Here is a 17,967-nt window from a genome sequence, read left to right on the forward strand (position 1 = left end):
TCGATAAAGATTCAAGCCTCCGGCGGGTGGTTTTTCCTTTTTCTTTCTTTCTTCATCCTTGGTTTTATTTTAGAGCTAACGGGATGTGAGAGCTCATCTGGTCTAAAACCAAGGCACAGAGACATTAAAAACGGAGTGAATATTCAGCCAGAAAAAGGAAGCAGCCCTGACACGCGCCACAGCGGGAAGGCCTGGAGAAGCCACGACGCTGAGAAAAGCAGCCGGACCCAGAGCCCGCGCGGCGTCGGATCCGCTTCTGTGAAGAGGCCAGGGCAGGCAGATCCGTACACACAGAGAGCTCATCAGCGGTTCTCAGGGCCTGGGGGCCCGTTGTTTGCTGGGTACCGGATCTCCTTTTGGGGTGATGGGAGCATTCTGGAACGAGACGGTGGTGGTGGCTGAACAGCATGTGAAAGTGCCACATAAACACCACTGAATTATTCGCTTTACAATGACCAACTTTATGTGAATTCCTCCTCAATTAAGAGCAAGACAGACCGACCCCGGTCACAAAACTACAATGCTTGCGTCCCAGTCCTGGCCTCTGTCAACTAATCCCCAGAATCTGAATTTGCCACTTCACAAGGCAGTGCTATTTCTGAGAGGAGTCACGTCACAAAGAGAAACGCCGAGAATTCAGGGAAGCTGGTTGACTCCACGTCCCGATGGGGCAAAGAGGGCTGGGCCCAGCCGGAGAATGCAGTGGTGGGGGGCGCCGGCTACGGGGCTGCCAGCCCCAGGCCAGCTCCCGAATTAGCCTCGACCCTGGGCACATCTCTCAAGACCCATGAGCCTCCGGTGTTAACGCTAAGCTTCAACGTCCTCTTGGAGAAAATGGGGTTGACCACATTTTCCACCCTAGATTGACAGTGGGAGCATGACATGAGGTAACACGTGAAGGGTACTTATTCCAGGACTCCGCCATAGTGAGCAGGTAATGAAGTGAAGCTCCTTGACCTTCATGACTATCCTCCCCTGGCTCAGCTCCCCTGTCCACCCATGGATTCCACAGAGGCCCAACACACTCTGTATTCTCTCCCTTGCTTGTACCATCCTATGTGAGAAGTGATGGCAATTAACTATGTATCAGGTCACCTAGGCTGCCTCAAACCATGGGAACAGGTAGAGAGAATGCATCCGAGAAAGGGATTCCAGAATCCTCTTGCACGCTGATTCTACCGGCTGAGATCAAACCCCTGAACTGGTATCCCCACTCCATGGTGGTCCCCCTGAGCCCCTCTACAAATCTAGTCCTGTCGCTCCCTCCCACCCATACATGTCGATTTTCCGTGGCCGCCCACTGCCCACAGATGACCTTCTAGTACCTCCTCTCTTGCCAAGGTCTCCCTCTACTTGCTACACGTAAGCCATATGGACCCTTCTCAATTCTAGGAATGCGGCAGATCCTTTCCTATCTTGGGCCCTTTGCAAACACAGTCTCTCTGCCGGGAAACTTCCTCCCTTCCACATTTACAGAGCTCACCCCTGCCCAACCTTCAGGTGTCAGATGAAATGTCGCCTCCTCCACCACACGTCCTCTGACACCCAATCCTAGGTCAGGGGTCTCCCTACTGCCAGGATCTCTCAGAGCCCCCTTCTGTCTCCCTACAGAGGGCTTCTCTTCACTTGCAATCAGCATCAGTCTGGGTGATGATGGTTCCTGGAGTGCCTGACTCTCCACAGACCATTGGTCCTCTGAGAGTAAGGACAGGGGTATACCTGCCATGCTTGTTGCTCTGTCCCCTGCACACAGAAGTAACTGCTCAAGAAATCACTGTCCAGTGAATGACTAAGCATCTCTGCTTATGTTTCAGTGGTCAAGCTGCTTCTCCAGGAGGACTGTCCTTAGAGGTCCTGGCTCAGCGGGCAGCCCTGTGGCCCAGTCAGGAGATGAAGGACCTCCCAGAGCAGGGAGGCCCAGGATTCCCCTTGCAGCTGGAAGGAAACTGGCTCCTTCCTTCTGCTTCTGAAATTGAGGGTTTGGGATTTCAACCCCAACAACTTAATACCACGTTTCCTTTCCTGTCACAGCCACAGAGGAACGCACGGAGCTGCGAGGCCTGCTGGGGGTGTTTGGCCTGTTTCGTTTCTCTAAGCTACATGAAAGCGAGAAAAAGACCAAAATAATTTTTTTTTTTCTATTTTACCCTGGAACAAAGTCCGTGGTGGGAGAAGCAAGGGCTGTTTCTGCTTCCAGAAGGGAAGTCAGCTCTAGGGAGGCACTGGTTTATTTCAGTTTAGGAGGACACCTGCTACAGGGTCCCTGGAATGGCTCCACGGGACCTGGGCTGACAAGGGCCTGCATGCTTCCCCAGTGTCCTGGGCCTCCTGCATTCTCCGGGGGCCCTCAGAACAGGTTTCCAGACACCCAGGGCTGGGGGCTGAGACAGGGCCCCGCCACACTCAACCTGCATTTTTGCCCTTCAAAGTCGGAAGATGCCGACAAAGAACCCTTCGCTGTTCTTTGAAGTCTGCGTGTCCCTCTCGTGTTCTCCCGTAAGCGCACCCGGAGGTCAGCTGTGGACTACACCAGGCAGATTGCTCCACAAAATAGGAGACTGAAGCCCCCAGGGTGATACTTCTGGGAGGCACAGGACCCTCTTGGCCTTGTTCAGCTCAGGGCAGGCACTCAGTGTTTGCCGAATGAATGCAGGAATGTTTTCTCTGCCTCCAGTGTTTACCCTTTGTTTACTTTTTGTGTAGGTATAGTAAAATCTGCACAACATAAAACCTACCATAACAAAACTGGAACCATTGTGAAGCTGGTGTATAGTTCAGGGCGTCAAGCACCTTCACAAGGTGGTGCAGGCATCACCGCTCTGAATAGTTCTGGAACGTCTTGACCCCACATGGAAACCTGTACCCATTAAGCAGCCCCTTGCCATTCTGCCCTCCCTCCAACTTGGAAGCACCAGTCTGCTGTCTGTCTCTCTGGATTTGCCTCTGCTGGACATGTCGCATCAACTGACTCAGACAACATGCGGTCTTTTGTGTCTGGCTTCTCTCACTGAGCGTCACCTTGTCAGCGTCCATCCACTCATAGCAGGGACCACTGCTTCATTCCTCTTCACGGCCGAGTGTGGACAGCCTACGTTTTGTTCATTCACTCCTCAGGTGACAGACCTTGCGCTGACTTGGGACAGTGACTTACTTTATCCCCGGTGGCACGGGATCTGCCCAGCGCTGTCCGGGGCGCCTGCCACAGGGTTAGTACTCAGGTGACAGACGTCGAACGAACGGGGCGGTGGCAGAGCTAGGCCCCCACCCCGGCCTCGTGACTCTTGGCTGACGGCTCTGCCCCACCCCGGGCATCTTGGGCCTCTGCCCACCTACCTGAAACCTGTGGGAGCTGAAGAGCTTCCTCAGTGTGGCCCTGAAGTCGAGGGGGGGCCGGGGCACGGGGCCGGGGGCCGCCGTTGGGTCGGGGGCTCTGCCCTCCTCGCTGGACGCAGGTGCTGGCGACGTCTGCTCCTCCTCCTCGTCGTCTTCCTCGTTCTCCCATTTCTTGTAGTTGATGTTCCAGGCATGGTAATCGTCCCCAACGACAGTGAAGTGCCTCAAGAACTTGCTCATCCTCTTGGCCGGAGCCACTTTGGCCCTGCGGGAGCTGGCCTGCAGAAGGGGGAGAGAGCCAGCGCTCAGCCAGGGAGGCCCTCAGAGCCCGTCCAGACCACTCGGACGCACGCTGCTCTGGCGGGGAGCAGGGCCCAGGCTGGGCCAGGCCGCGGGGGCGAAAACAGCCCTGGCCCTCAGAGCACCATGCAAGCAGGGACCGTGAGGTCACGGTGGTTTCTTGTGCTTCTATTTTTGGAATCCAGGGTCTCAGCGCCGGTGAGGCAACAGGAAACCCCAGAACCCATCAGGCCTGTCACTATGGTTGGCAATAACCAATGAAATTGGTACCGCAGCCCAGTCACAAAATACCCACCACGTGTAAATACCGGAAGAGCGGCCCCATGGTTCAGAGGCATCATAACCTGAAAAACCGGAGGTGAGAGTTGGCGGGGCAGGGGTGTGGAAAGCCAAAAGTAAAAGTACCCAGAGTTTCACAGAAAAGTGAGGGCCGCCCCCTTCATGCCACAGATCGGTTCTTGAAATGTGAGTGGCAAATAGATTTTCCTAAGTGCAGCCAGTGCTATTTTAAGTACACGATGGACAGTTGTTTAAAGACAAGTGACTTCAAAGCAAAAAGCAAATAATCCTCCTTTTGCCCAACTGACCCTACCAGATATCAAATTTCCTATAAAGTTCAATAATGAAAACTTCAGGGTATGGGTCCAAGAATGGGCAATATGATCAGTGGAACAGGAAAAAAGAGCCCAATCAGACCCAGACCCCAGTAGGGAAGTGGATGTGATGGTGGTGGCCATACAGATCAATGGGAAAAGGCTGGAGAGGTCAGGACACCTGGCCTTCATGATAGGAAACACACAAACAAAAAACATGAAAGATCCCTACCTCATACCCTACAGAGAATAAATTTCAGATGCATTAACTGTAACATATATAAACTAAAAAAAACAAAACTTTAAAAGTCTTAGAACAAAAGATAGGCAAGTATCTTCATGACCTCCAAGTAGGGAAAGGTTGCTTAAATAAGACACAAAACAAATGGATAGACTTGATTCATCAAAACTAAAAGCTTTTATATTTCTCTCTCTCTCTCTCTCTCTCTCTCACACACACACACACACACACACACACACCACACAATCCTAGAAAGACACACCACAGACTGGGTGTGACACACATATTTGCAATGTACTTAAAAGACATTGTTTAGGGTGCCTGGGTGGCTCAGTTGGTTAAGCAACCGCCTTCGGCTCAGGTCATGATCCTGGAGTCCCGGGATCGAGTCCCGCATCAGGCTCCCTGCTCAGCGGGGAGTCTGCTTCTCCCTCTGCCCCTCCCCCTCTCATGTGCTCTCTCTCATTCTCTCTCTCAAAAAAAAAAAAAAAAAAAAGACATTGTTTAGTGTCCAGAATATACAAAGAAATCATACAAACTAAAAAAAAAAAAAGAAAAAAAGACAACTCCCTTGAAAACTGGGCAATGGATATTAACAGGTGGGTCACCTAAAAGGAAACCCAAATGGCAGAGACACAACCTCATTAGGACTCAGGAAAATGTGAATGGCAAGAATTCTAAAGTCTGCAATAGCAAATGTTGGCAAAGATGTGAAGCAGTGGGGGCTCTTGAACACTGAACATAGGAATTGACGATGGCACCACCATTTTGGGAAACAAGCTGGCACTGTTTTGTCAAGTTGAAGCTGTGCATATCTTTCTTAATAATCTAGTGATTCCATCCCTAGAAAGGCTGCAAAGAGAAACACCGCTACATGTGCTCAAATCAGTAGCTTGTTCGGGAACGATCACTGCAAATGTTCACCTAAATGGTGGGAGACAGAGGAAGGAGCCTTCTCTCTTCACGTGATGGAATGCTAGACAGCAGTTAAAATGAACTGCATTACTCTAGGTCACTGATGACCTCCACAGGTACCCCCTTGGCAGCACTGAACACACAGTAGGTCACTCCTGCCTTCACTGGCTTCTGGGATTCCATACTCTCCTGGTTTTCCTCCCACCTTGATGGTTACTTCTTACCAGTCTCTTGCTGGATTCCATAAGAGGAAGACCCTACATTTAAGTATTGACATGCCCAGGGCTCAGGTGTCTCTTCTCCATACTCAGTTCCTAGGGGTTCTCACTCAGCAGCAGAGCTTTAAAAGCCATCTGTACATGGATTATACAGAAACACTATCTCCAATCCCAATCTCAACTAAGGACATCCACCCTTAGTTACCTCAAAGTTATCTTATACCTAGTAGCATGTTCAAAGCAGAATTATTCATTTGCCGCCCCAAATGTCCCCATCTCAGTTTAGGGCATTTCATTTGTCTAGTTCCTTAGGCCAATAACTTTGGCATCATTCTTTAAATGTCTTTCTCCTCATTCAATACTGACCTAGCAGTAAATTTCGTTGGCCCTGCCTGTAAACTACTTTCCAAGTAAGACCACTTCTCGCCATCATTTCCTGCTATCTCTTGCCTGGATTACTATAGCAGCCTCCCTACCTCCTCCCAATAGCCATTCTTCATCCAGCCGAAAGAACTTTGAAAGAACTTTCTCAAATATAAATGAGATCACGTCATGCCCTTCCTTAAAACTTTCACATGTTATTTTTTTTTTTCAGCATCCTCATGCCTTCTTCCTGGAAATGGCTTCCCCCAGACATCTGCATGGTTCACACCTTCACTTGGGTCAGGCTTCTGCTCAAATATCACCTCTGCTGAGACCTGGTCTGGTCGCCCTTCCCCAGTCACACTGCATCCACTTACTCTGCTTCATTTTTCTTTTCTTTTAAGATTTTATTTTTAAGTAATCTCTAGACCCAATATGGGGCTTGAACTCACAACCCTGAGATCAAGAGTCTCATGCTCTAGTGACTGAGTCAGTCAAGTGCCCCTCATTCTTCTTTATTGCACTTATTGGTGACATTATATATGAATTGTTTATCTGTTTATTATCTGCCTACATCCCCGCCCCCAGACTCTAAGCTCCATGAGAGTGGAACTTTTTCCATCCTGTGCAAATTGCCTACCCAGTGTCTTATACTTAATATACACTCAAAAACACCCAAATATCTAAGTGACTAAATGAACACATACATGTGGATAGGTCTTTACAAATACGTTGGGAGCACCTGATGGGTCATGAGATCGAGCCCCACATTGGGCTTTGCACTCAGTGGGGAGTCTACTTAAAGATTCTATCCCTCTGCCCCTCCCTGTGCACATGCACACACGTTCTCTCTCAAATAAATAAATAAATCTTTTAGAAAAATTAAATATGTTGAGTTTAGGGGCACCTGGGTGGCTCAGTTGGTTAAGTGTCCAACTCTTGATCTTGGCTCAGGTCATGATCTTAGGGTTGTGAGATTGAGCCCCACCTCGGTGTCTGTGCTGGGCATAGAGCCTGCTTAATATTCTCTCTCTCCCTCTCCCCTCCCCCCACCCTCTCTCTCTCTCAAAAAAATATATATGTTGAGTTTAAAAGGAAGATATAGAAGAATATGAATATAATACCACTTAAGTAAAAATTTAAAAATACATGCAAAAATATTATTACATGCTGTTTTGGGAATGTGTAAAATGGAAGTGTAAACATACAAAAGAAGGGGATTTCTGCTTCTGGTCATGACAGAGTAACTAGGCCTCTTGCCATAAAACAAAACAAAAAACTATAGAACTGGATAAAATGCATGAAATTTACAGTGGTCCCTGAGAGAAGAGAAACAGACGAGGTGAGCCCCCACACTCACCCTGGCTTTCTGCCTAGAGGTGCTTTCTGGACTATGGTAACAAGGCTATTGAGCCTCTCTCCCTCCAGAATTTGCATGGCAAAGTACCTGAGAAAAGGAAGCTCTGCAGAGAAGGAACTCCAAAAATCCAACTTTGGCTGAATTCTAAATAGCCGGAGATGACACAAGGCTGGGTTAGGAGATGTGTGAGTTCCAAACATCCAGAGTAGAGATGTCTTGTTGAACACCCTGAGCATTCAGTCGAAATTCCAGAAAGGTCATGCCTTATTAGTAGGCATAATCTGACCCTATAGTAAGAACTACCTTAGACCTGGGGCACCTGGGTGGCTCAGTCGTTAAGCGTCTGCCTTTGGATCAGGTCATGATCCCAGGGTCCTGGGATCGAGCGCCGCATCGGGCTCCCTGCTCGGCGGGAAGCCTGCTTCTCCCTCTCCCACTCCCCCTGCTTGTGTTCCCTCTCTCGCTGTGTCTCTCTGTCAAATAAAATAAAATCTTAAAAAAAAAAAAAAAAAAACTACCTTAGACCTGTCCCAAATACACTTGGGAGGGGGGGGGGGGGATGGGTTAGCCTGGTGATGGGTATTAAGGAGGGCATGTACTGAATGGAGCACTGGGAGTTATATGCAAACAATGAATCATGGAACACTACATCAAAAACTAATGATGTAATGTATGGTGATTAACGTAACATAATAAAATAAAAAAAAGAAGAAGAAGCCTTGAAAAGATCAAGCAGATCCCCAGGTAAATTGACTGCCTGTTGGAACAAAACTCAAATTCTACTAGGGAGGACAACAAAATACACTCAACAGTGTAGCATTTATAAAAGTATAGCATACAATAAAAAATAACTAGACAGATAAAGCAGAAAAACTTGGCCCATAACCAGTAGAAACACTAGCTTACCAAAATGGACAGAGATAATAGAATTGGCCAACAAAGACTTATGAATAGCTATTATAAATATGTTCAAGGATTTCAAAGAAAATATGAGCTTAATGAGAGAATAGAGAATCTTAATAGAGAAATGGAAACTGTAAAAAAAAAAAAAAAAAAAAAAATCCAAATGGGCTCAATGCTGATTAGATACTGCAGTACAAAAGATCAGTGAACTTAAAGACAGAGCACTCATCAAGTGGAAACATGGTGAGAAAAAAGGCAGGGGAAAAAACCCAGAGCCTTAGGGACAATATCAAGTGGTCTAATGTACATGTACCTAGGATACCAAAAGATGAGAGAGAGATTGGGGCAGAAAAATTTAGAGAAATAATGGGCTTAAAAACTTTTAAAATTTGATGGAAAAATATAAACATGTAGATCCAAGAAGCTCAATGAACACCAGGGAGGACAAACATAAAAACGAATGGACTCAGAAAGAGAGACACCAAATTCATGATGGTGGTTGCCCTTAGGGAGGGGTAAGGGCTAAAAACAGAAGGGGTCAAAAAGCACTTGAATGCTATCTGAAAAACATCTTTTTAAATCACACAAAGATTTGAGGAAAATAGGACAAAATGTTAATAGCTGTCAATTTAGGATGATTATATAAGTACTTGGTAATATTTGTTTTCTTTTTTTTTTTTTAAGATTTTATTTATTAGAGAGCATGAGGAGGGGGGCAGAGGGAGAGAGAGGAGAGGGAGAAGCAGACCCCCCACTGAGCAGAGAACCCGACATGGGGCTCGATCCCAGGACCCTGAGATCATGACCTGAGCCAAAATCAAGAGTCAGGCACTTAACTGACTGAGCCACCCAGGTGCCCCAGTATTTGTATTCTCTTATATTTTTACACTTTTCAAAGTAAAATAAAATGATCTCTCTCCAACAATACACCTTTGATGCATACTCAGATCTTTTTCATAATAGGTTTCACAAGCTCAGGAAAGGTTATAGAGTCCACAGAGATTACCTGGTCTGTTCTCCCTACTATTTCGGAGATGGGAGCACTCAGGAGATGGGCAGCCAGGGCTTGCTCAATGTCTCAGTGCACTTGGAAGTAGAGAACTCAAACTCTTTTGCCCTCAGTCCACTGTCCTTTCATCTGTGAAGCCTTGTACATGCCCAGGCTCCCAATTTGGACAAAGTATACCACCTCTCTCAGAAGCCTCCCTGAACCCCAGCATTTTGATAAGTGCCCTGGGAAAGTCCCCACCGCAAAGACTGCAGGGTGAGGTTGGAGGTGATGAGTGTGGAGAGGGTCGTGCTCCAGATGCTCCGTCCGAGAATCCCATAGTTTGGATCCCAGGTGGCCTCCTCCACCGCGGCTTCCATATAGTTCGAGTGCCTTGGGAGCTCCCGATTTGAGGCTTCCTCAGATGCGAAGAGGTCCAAGGAGAGCTTATGACCACTGCATAACCTCCTGAGAGTGAACCTTCTGGTTCTCTCCGCATCCATGATCCTGGAGCCTGTCTGGCTTTCCTCTCCCCACATGAGCTATTCATTTCTTCCTCTTCTACCACCCCAGTACAAGCCTTCATCCTATCACTCCAAAGACTGCAACGGCCTCGGGGGGCCTGGGTGGCTCAGTCATTTAAGCGTCTGTCTTCAGCTCAGGTCATGATCCCAGGGTCCTGGGATCAAGCCCCACCTTAGGAGCCTGCTTCTTCCTCTCCCGCTCCCCCTTCTTGTGCGCTCTCCCCCCGGCCCCCGTCAAATAAATAAATACAATCTTTATTTAAAAAAAAAAAAAAAAAAAGACTGCAACAGCCTCCTTGTGGATTTCTCTCCCTGGGCCCGGTTCTTACATGCATTCTCTAACCAGTAGCCCAAGCAGGCCTAATAAGCCCTCATGCCTGATCTTAGCACCTGATCATACCACTGCCCCCTGATTTTTGGAGAAAAATCCAAGATCCTTCCTATGATGTACATGGCCCTGTGGCATCTGGCCTTTTCTCCTTCCCCATGACCCGCTCACCACACTCCAGCCACGCTGCTTGCCCTTCTGTCCCTCCAAGCTCTGCATTCTCCCCAGGCCCAGGATTCACACAGGCTCTTCCCTCAACCTGGACTACTCTTCTTCCAACTCTGAGCTTGGCTCACTTTTACTCAGGCTTGACCCTTCCTCAGAGAGGCCCTCCTTGACCCCTAAAATCTAAATCAGACCCCTTCTCAATTTTATAACCTCTCTATTTTTTACAGTTTCTAAGCAGAATTTTTGTGTGTGTGTGGCCATTTATTTATTACTCCTCTCTCCACACTAGCAGTTAAACTCCATGAAAGCAAGGCCTGTGTCCCCAGAGTCTCATGGGACACTGACCTAGAGCAAAAGCCCATCAAGCATCCGCTGGCTGAGGCAGTGGTTCCCTGTCTCCCATGCTGGGCGGCAGCTTATCTTGGGCGGGCCCCTCCCCTGCTAGGCTCCCAGGGTTGACCAAGGGCCAGGTCCGCAGCTATGCTGAAGCCCTCTGAGCAGCTCCTGGCCATAATTTCCCCCCCTAAAACACTTTACCTGGCAGATGGAAACTTCCAGTGCTAGTTCTCAGCATGGTGGGAGCCTTCAGGTGCTTTGCAAAAACCACATTTATATTTTGCAGGAGAGGAAATTTTTCTTTCTGAAACCGTCGACCAGTAAAAAGCAACTTTCAGTAATCTGGGATGAAAATATTTACGGCACCCAGCGGAGCAGAAAACAACTCTAGTTTTAAGTCAAGAATAGGACATACGAAGAGCAGAGAAGTTTCAGAAAAGGTCAAAGATATAGTTGATCATGAAAATGTTGTGGGCCTTGGCAATCTCACCACCCACTTTGGGCTCTCGGGTTCCACCCCCTGCCTGGGCGGGTGGCAGGACTGACTCAGCTACGCAGAGCACCACGCTCAGTGCCTGGCCTGGAACAGCCCCCCCATAAGTGCCCACTGTTCTTCTTCTTCAGCAACACAAACTCTCATTTCCACTCCTCTGCTTACCGGCCGGCTGCCTGCCTCTGCAGCCCCCCGACTCTTCAGTCCCATCAACCGATAGGGTCCCTTTGGGGCTTAAGCTAGATTGAGGAGTTGTTCCTGTCACTTGCAACCCCCAGAATCGAGACCAGTAGAGTCCCTGGTGCTGGACACTCCCCATCTCCATGTCCCCCGCATTAACCTTCGCTGTCCCACCACATCCTGACCCCTCTCTCGTCAGGATCACCTTTCAGTCTCAAAGCCCACAATGGGGTTCCCACCCTGACTGTCCTGCTTCCACTCACTGTTGACTTGGTTCCGTTGGACCATCTCGCCTCTTGATTTCTCTCCCATCTCCAGCCACACTCCTCAGCCTCCATGTCCCTGCCCCCACGCCACTGGAAGTCCCCTACACCCCAATCCTGACCCTGTGCTCATGCAGGGCAATTCTCCCCCCTTTGGTGGTCTCAGCACACCTGTGTTCTCAACACTGAGAACATGTGCAAATCAGTCTCATGTGCAAATCAGTCTCTAGCCTGAAGTCTGCTATCCTGCCAGGTCATTAGTTTGGCTAGGACCCAAACTCAATTTCTTATTTCCCCCAGATCCACTCTTTTTTATTTTTTTTAAAGATTTTATTTATTTATATGCCAGAGGGAGAAGCAGGCTCCCGCTGAGCAAGGAGCCTGGTGTGGGGCTCGATCCCAGGACCCTGGGATCATGACCCGAGCCGAAGGCAGATGCTTAACAGACCGAGCCACCCAGGCGCCCCTCCCCACATCTACTCTTCCTTCCGTTTCCTTAGCATCACATCAACCCTGCTGCCCAAGCCAAGAGCCAAAGGTCATCTTGGGCTCCTCTCTCTCCCTCGAGGCTTGTCAATCTAACCTCCTAAACATGGCTGTTCCCGCTGCCCCTTCTCTTCTCTTCTCCCTCTTACTCTCTCCTGCTGCCAGTACCTCTTGCCTGGATGCCTGCGCTGGCCTCCTTCCTCACCTGGCCTCCTGCCTGGTCCTTTCTCCACACAGCAGGGGCCAGGGTCCCCTTTCTGCAGTGACCACGGGGCTGTGTCCCAGCTCTCACCTGCCCCCTCCCCCAGGATCTTTAGCCTCCCACCCCGGCCCCTGCCAACCACCGCCTTCAGGACAAAGGCAAAGCTCTCTTGGTCTCCCCAGGCCCCCTGCCTCTGCCACACCCCAGCCACACCCAGTGCCTCGTGGTTCTAGAATAAACCTCACTCCCTCTTGCTTGAGGACTCCGCACACCTGCACCCGCTGGCTGGTAGATCTTTTGCCTTTTACACGCTATTGCTCTTTCAGATCTTACAGACATCTAGATTCTACCTCCCCGGGAGGCCTTCCTTAGCCGCCACCTGCTGGGGGAGCCTCCTTCCCCTATTTCCCTGTCTTGCCACTTCCTAAGGAGTGCTGGGGCATCTTGGTACCGTCTGTTTCCTGCTCTGGTCTGTGAATCCCGGGAGGGCAGGTGCTGACTCCTCCCTCAGTCACACGGAGGGGGTTGGTAACTATTTAATAAGTGAGTGAACAGTGAAGCGCAAGAGCTACCCCTCAAAGGTAAATGCATCGCCTGCTTCTCTTTTACACATGACAGGTATCATACCAGAAGGATTACTGCCTGGGAGACAGGGGGGCAGAAATGGGAAAAACAGACCTCGGAGAGAGAAAAAATGTTCTTGTGAACATCTCTTTTTACAGGCTCGGTCAGAAGCTGCCATTTGTAGGAGGGGGAAACTCCCTATTTTGTGGTCATCCAACAATCACAGAAAAAGGTACTTCTAAAGAAATTTGGCAGACTCCTGATGTCCCTTAAACCCCCATTTGCCTGCTCCCTCCCAGAGCCTACTTCTGGGGACCTGATTTGCTTATCATTCAACATCTGCCTCAAACTCCAAGAAGACACAAGAGCAGTGACATCTCTTATTACTGATTATTTCGTTGTTTTATTATATTAACATACCACTAAAGTTCCTTAAATGCACGAAATAATTTTATTCCTAACAACCCCCTAAGGTTGAGGCCATCATTTTGGCGCTTGGTGAGGCAGGTGGCTTGTCCCAAGTCACGCACTTGGAAAATGGCAGTGCCGGGGTCTGCTCCCGGGCTGCTTTGACCTGGAGCCCATGTTTCAGAGCACATGGCTGAGAGAAGCCACGCAGCCAGCGGCTGGAGATCTGCCTTCTAGGGCAGTTTCGGGGGTTGCACTGTGGCTGCCCCCAAATTCATGTCCACGTGGAACCTCAGAATATGACCTTGCTTGGAATATGGGTCTTTGCAGGTGTTAACTAGTTAAAAGGTCTTGAGATGAGATCATCCGAATTTAGGGTGGGCCCTAAATCCAATGACTGATGTCCTTATAAGGAGGGGACCATGTGCGGATGGAGGCAGAGACTGGAGTGCATCTGCAAGCCAAGGATGCCAAAGATTGCCAGCAACTACCAGAAGCTGGGAGAAAGGGACAGAACAGATGCTCCCTCAAAGCTTCCAGAAGGATCCAACCCTGCCAAAACCTTGATTTTAGACTTCAAGCCTTCAGAACTGACAGAATACATTTCTGTTGTTTTAAGCCACCTGGTTCGTGGTTATTCATTAAAGCAGCTCCAGGAAGCTAAGGCAGAGAGTATGCGCCCAAGTCAGCCTATGACGGGTGGCCACGGGTGGCCTGCTCCCTCCTTTTCTTTGTGGGCCACACAACCATCCTGCACTCTGAGGAGAAAGCAGGCTCCTTCAGAGGTCACAAAACCATTGGGAAAAACCCATTTCTTTTCTTTTTTTTTTTTTTTTTAAGATTCTGTTTATTTATTTGACAGAGAGACAGCGAGAGAAGGGAACACAAGCAGGGGGATTGGGAGAGGGAGAAGCAGGCTCCCTGCAGAGCAGGGAGCCTGATGCGGGACTCGATCCCAGGACCATGGAATCATGACCTGAGCTGAAGGCAGACGCTTAACCAACTGAGCCACATAGGCGCCCCGGGAAAAGCCTGTTTCTGCCACCAATCCTGGCAAAAACTGCTTCCTTTTGCTCACAGCTTACAGGCCACCTCCACCCACTTCTGCTCTCGCTTGATGCTTGTAACAGTCCTGAGAGGTAGGCAGGGCAGGCTCTCCACTCCACAGAAGGGAAACTGAGGTGCAGGGAGGAGAGACCAACTGACCAAAGTCACATAGTGTGGCAGGATGACAGAGGCTAAGGAAGGGGGCTTGTAAATGGGTATATTCTTCTTAGGAGAGCAATGGGACAGTTTCTTTCATCTTTTGAAAAAATGTATGGGGCTGCCTGGGTGGCTCAGTTGGTTAAGTGTCTGCATTCGGCTCAGGTCATGCTCATGGGGTCCTAGGATCGAGCCTCACATGGGGCTCCCTGCTCCTCGGGGAGCCTGCTTCTCCCTCTGCCCGCCACTCCCCCTGCTTGTGCACACACTGTCAAATAAATCAATAAAATCTTAAAAAAAAGAAAAAAGAAAAAAATATTTGAGTCTCTCCAATGTGCCAGGCATGAGAGCAAAGAAGGGGGTCAGCCTTAACCAGTTTCTATCAAAATTTAAAGTGTCCCTATCATTTGACCTGACAAGGGACTCACACATAAGCACATGGATGCTCCCTAGAGCCCTGCTACAACAACCCAAACCTGGAAATGACCTCAAAGTCCATCATTAAATACACTGTGCAGACCCACACTAGAGAACACTAGGCAGCTATTCAGAAGGCAGTCAGCCGGTGTACCTGTAGGCACGGGCACAGAAGGGTGTCCTTGATCTATATGAACTCTAAGTGAAAACCAGCATGTCATGGACCAGATTGCATCATATAATGCCATCTTTGTTAACAACAGACAAAATTGCGGCGCCTGGGTAGCTTAGTCGGTTAGGCATCCGACTCTTGGTTTCAGCTCAGGTCATGATCTCGGGGTCCTGGGATCGAGCTCCATGTCGGGCTCTGCGCTTGGCATGGAGTCTGCTGGAGATTCTTGTTCTCTCTCCCTCTCCCTCTGCCCCTCCCCCTGTTCTCTCTCTAAAATAAATAAAATCTTAAAAAAAGCAGACAAAATCAATAACCCAAACCAAATGGTTCCCTCTGGAAGGGAGTGGGGTTGGGTTGGAGGGTGAAGAGAAACTTTCAAATTTTATTCTATTAGATTTAACCATAAGAAATAGCCATTTTTGGAGGGAGATCCTGCCTACAGAGAATTGAATGGTGAATGAAGTATTTGGGGGTCAGGCAGGAAGGAGAATGAACCAATATACATTACTGGAATCCCTGGATCAGAAAACCAAACAATGGAACAGAACAAATACCTAAAAACAAAGATACGTAAGGGGTAGAGCCAGCATATGAACTCAAGTCTCCCGGCTTTGTTCTTTCTATAATGGTCCGCTAATGAGGGGAATATATGGCAGAAAAGCTGATGTTTCGAAGCAACAGCAGAGGATTTTGTGAGAGGTAGAATCAAGGTTCTGAGGTGCAATCTGCCCTCCCTTGGCAGATGGGGAAACTGAGGCCCTATAACAAGGCAAATGCCTCCAATCAGCAGACACTCCCGGACCTGTGCCTGGGTCTCTCGTCTTCCAGGCCGGGGCACTTAGAACCTCCTCGGAGAAGCTGTCCCCTAGCGCCCACTTTCCCTCCCCCTCCGCCCACGACCTACTCATCACGAAGCCCCGTACCACCTACTTCTCCCCTCCTCTGCCACCGCCCCGGCCTCACCTCCACCTCCCAAAACCTAATCCTGTCACTCCCTGTGCAGAACAGGCTTGAGGCTGCTCTCCTTTGAAAGGCCTGCTTGGCCCTTGGTTGGCATCTGGAAAGTTCCACCACTCCCTGATATGAACAGCTCACGGCGCCTAGACTGTGTACAGGATGGGGCTGATGTTGAATACTTGCTTTCCTTCGGGGAGTCTGGAATTCTGCAAGTGCCGGACAGAAGGGGCCCCTGTGACCAGCCCCCGGCAGAAACCGCAGGCACGGCGTCTCTCCCAGGTTTCGCAGTGGACATGGACCCACACGGTCACCACTCGCTCCTGGAGGAACTGAGTGAGTCCTGTGTTTGAGACTGTCACCCACCATCAGGGCCCTTCCTGCCCGGCAGCCTGCCATTGCCTGCTGAACACAGCCTGGATGGTGGAATGACCCCCCCCACACACACCCAGCAAACCTCTCCTCTGGGGGGTAGACAGGGCGACTTCCAGCAGCAAGGTGACCTACCCCAGTGCCGCCTCCCCCCCAACCCCCCGGGGATGTGTGTTCTGAGGAATGCCTATTTTTAAAATCAGGGAAGTCTTTAAATAAGCGTGACAGCTTTTCCTTCTCTAGGGTGGGGAGGAAGTCTGAGGTTGACAAAAACAACCATCGCTGGTGGGGGACTGCTGCTTAGGGGCTGAGGAGCCCGACCGAGCCCGCCCGGGGGCCCAGGCTCCCCCCAGAGATGTGGCAACATTTCTCTCCTTTTCCTGCAGGGTCAGGATCCCTCCTGTCTTCATGAGAGCCGTCTGCCAACCCGGGGAGGCAAGAGGCTGGCGAGGCTGGCTGGAGAGGATGAGGGGAAAGAACATCCCATGGCAGGAGCCGTAGTGTTAACTAGCCCCCCACCCCCGCCCCAGCACCTGCCTTTTCTGAGCTCCTTACAAGGCCCTCAGGTGACACATTGCAACACATTGTTTGGCCTCAGGAGAAGGGGACTGAAACATTCCCATTTACAGGAGAGGCCAAACAATCTGCCCCAGGGCTCACGGCCAGTGAGAAGCAGAGCTCTGATTTGGAGGCAGGCTGCCTGGCCCAGAGCCCCCTCCTCTTGCAAGGACCCCTTTGACCACCACCCTGGATGGACCGGGCTCCCAGCTGTGAGGAGCTCAGCGCTGTGCAGGGAGCTCAGCCCAGTGTTACTCCATGAGAAAAACACACTTTAATCCTGCCTTTTCATACACACTGACATACATGTGTTCTACAACCAAAGTTTCTAAGTGCGAGCCCTCTGTGGCTTCCATTTTTATTCTATTTCATTGCTTAAGCGACCGATAGCAGCCCATTAATGGATTTCAGGAGTCACCAATGAGTTGAGTTCGAAAGACACAGGTATGGGGAGGATGCACCCAGTCTATTTCCCTGGGGTCGGGAGATGACTGCCAGAGAGGAGACAGCCCTGTCCAAAGTATGTGACATCAGCCATGTTAACTGGGAAGCATAAGTCACGTTATTTTATTATGAAAGCATAAAGAAAACAAAAACATAGCAAGAAAAAAAACCCAGTTATTCAGCCAGAAACGAAGACCTATCACCAGTGTGACTGAGTCATCCAGGCAACTCCTAGCCCCAGTGTCTTAGCAATGCTTTGGCCGGGTGGGGGGAAAAGATGGGGCGAACAGAAGTAAGGACACCCCTCTCGCCCACGGAGAGAGCAACCGTACCCAGCCACCGTCTAACCAGTGCCTCTCAGCCCTGGCTGCACTTCGGAACCACCTGCAAGCTTTTAAAATACCCAAGGCCTGGGTCCCAGGCCCCAAGATGATGATTCAGTTGGTCTGGGGGTGGCCTGGGTGTTGGGATTGCCCATGTGCAGCCAAAGTGGAGTACCAGCACTGTAAATAAACCTGAAGCCTCCAGACGCCTCAGGAGAAATATGCAAAGGGCTACTGCGACCTCTAAGCCCGCTGGCTCCCAGGTTCCCCAGATGCGGCTGGTGACACACGATCATCTGCGAGAGGGGGAAAAGGTCAGCTAATGGCTAAGAACCCAGCTCGGCCTCATGACCCAGCG

At 49.8% G+C, this 17,967-nt stretch overlaps 2 protein-coding genes across 5 annotated transcripts in view; one reads left to right on the forward strand and one right to left on the reverse strand.

Annotated features, from left to right (window-relative positions):
* TCTN1 (tectonic family member 1) overlaps positions 1-3,837 on the forward strand; it is a 38,942-nt gene extending 35,105 nt beyond the window's left edge. Inside the window, exon 15 of the mRNA XM_035016996.1 lies at positions 3,819-3,837. The gene's annotated coding sequence lies outside the window, so the exon portion shown is untranslated. The remainder of the gene's footprint in view (positions 1-3,818) is intronic.
* The window catches only part of HVCN1 (hydrogen voltage gated channel 1), a 34,320-nt gene that overhangs the window by 6,633 nt on the left and 9,720 nt on the right, over positions 1-17,967 (reverse strand). For all 4 annotated transcript variants that reach the window (XM_035017003.1, XM_035017001.1, XM_035017002.1 and 1 more), the window contains one exon: positions 3,334-3,612. In XM_035017003.1, the coding sequence (XP_034872894.1) occupies positions 3,334-3,612 (279 nt within the window). The remainder of the gene's footprint in view (positions 1-3,333; positions 3,613-17,967) is intronic.

The sequence above is a fragment of the Mirounga leonina genome, unplaced genomic scaffold, assembly GCF_011800145.1.
Source record: "Mirounga leonina isolate KUSES-001 unplaced genomic scaffold, KU_Mleo_1.0 Mir_171, whole genome shotgun sequence".
In the NCBI taxonomy this organism is placed as follows: Eukaryota; Metazoa; Chordata; class Mammalia; order Carnivora; family Phocidae; genus Mirounga; species Mirounga leonina.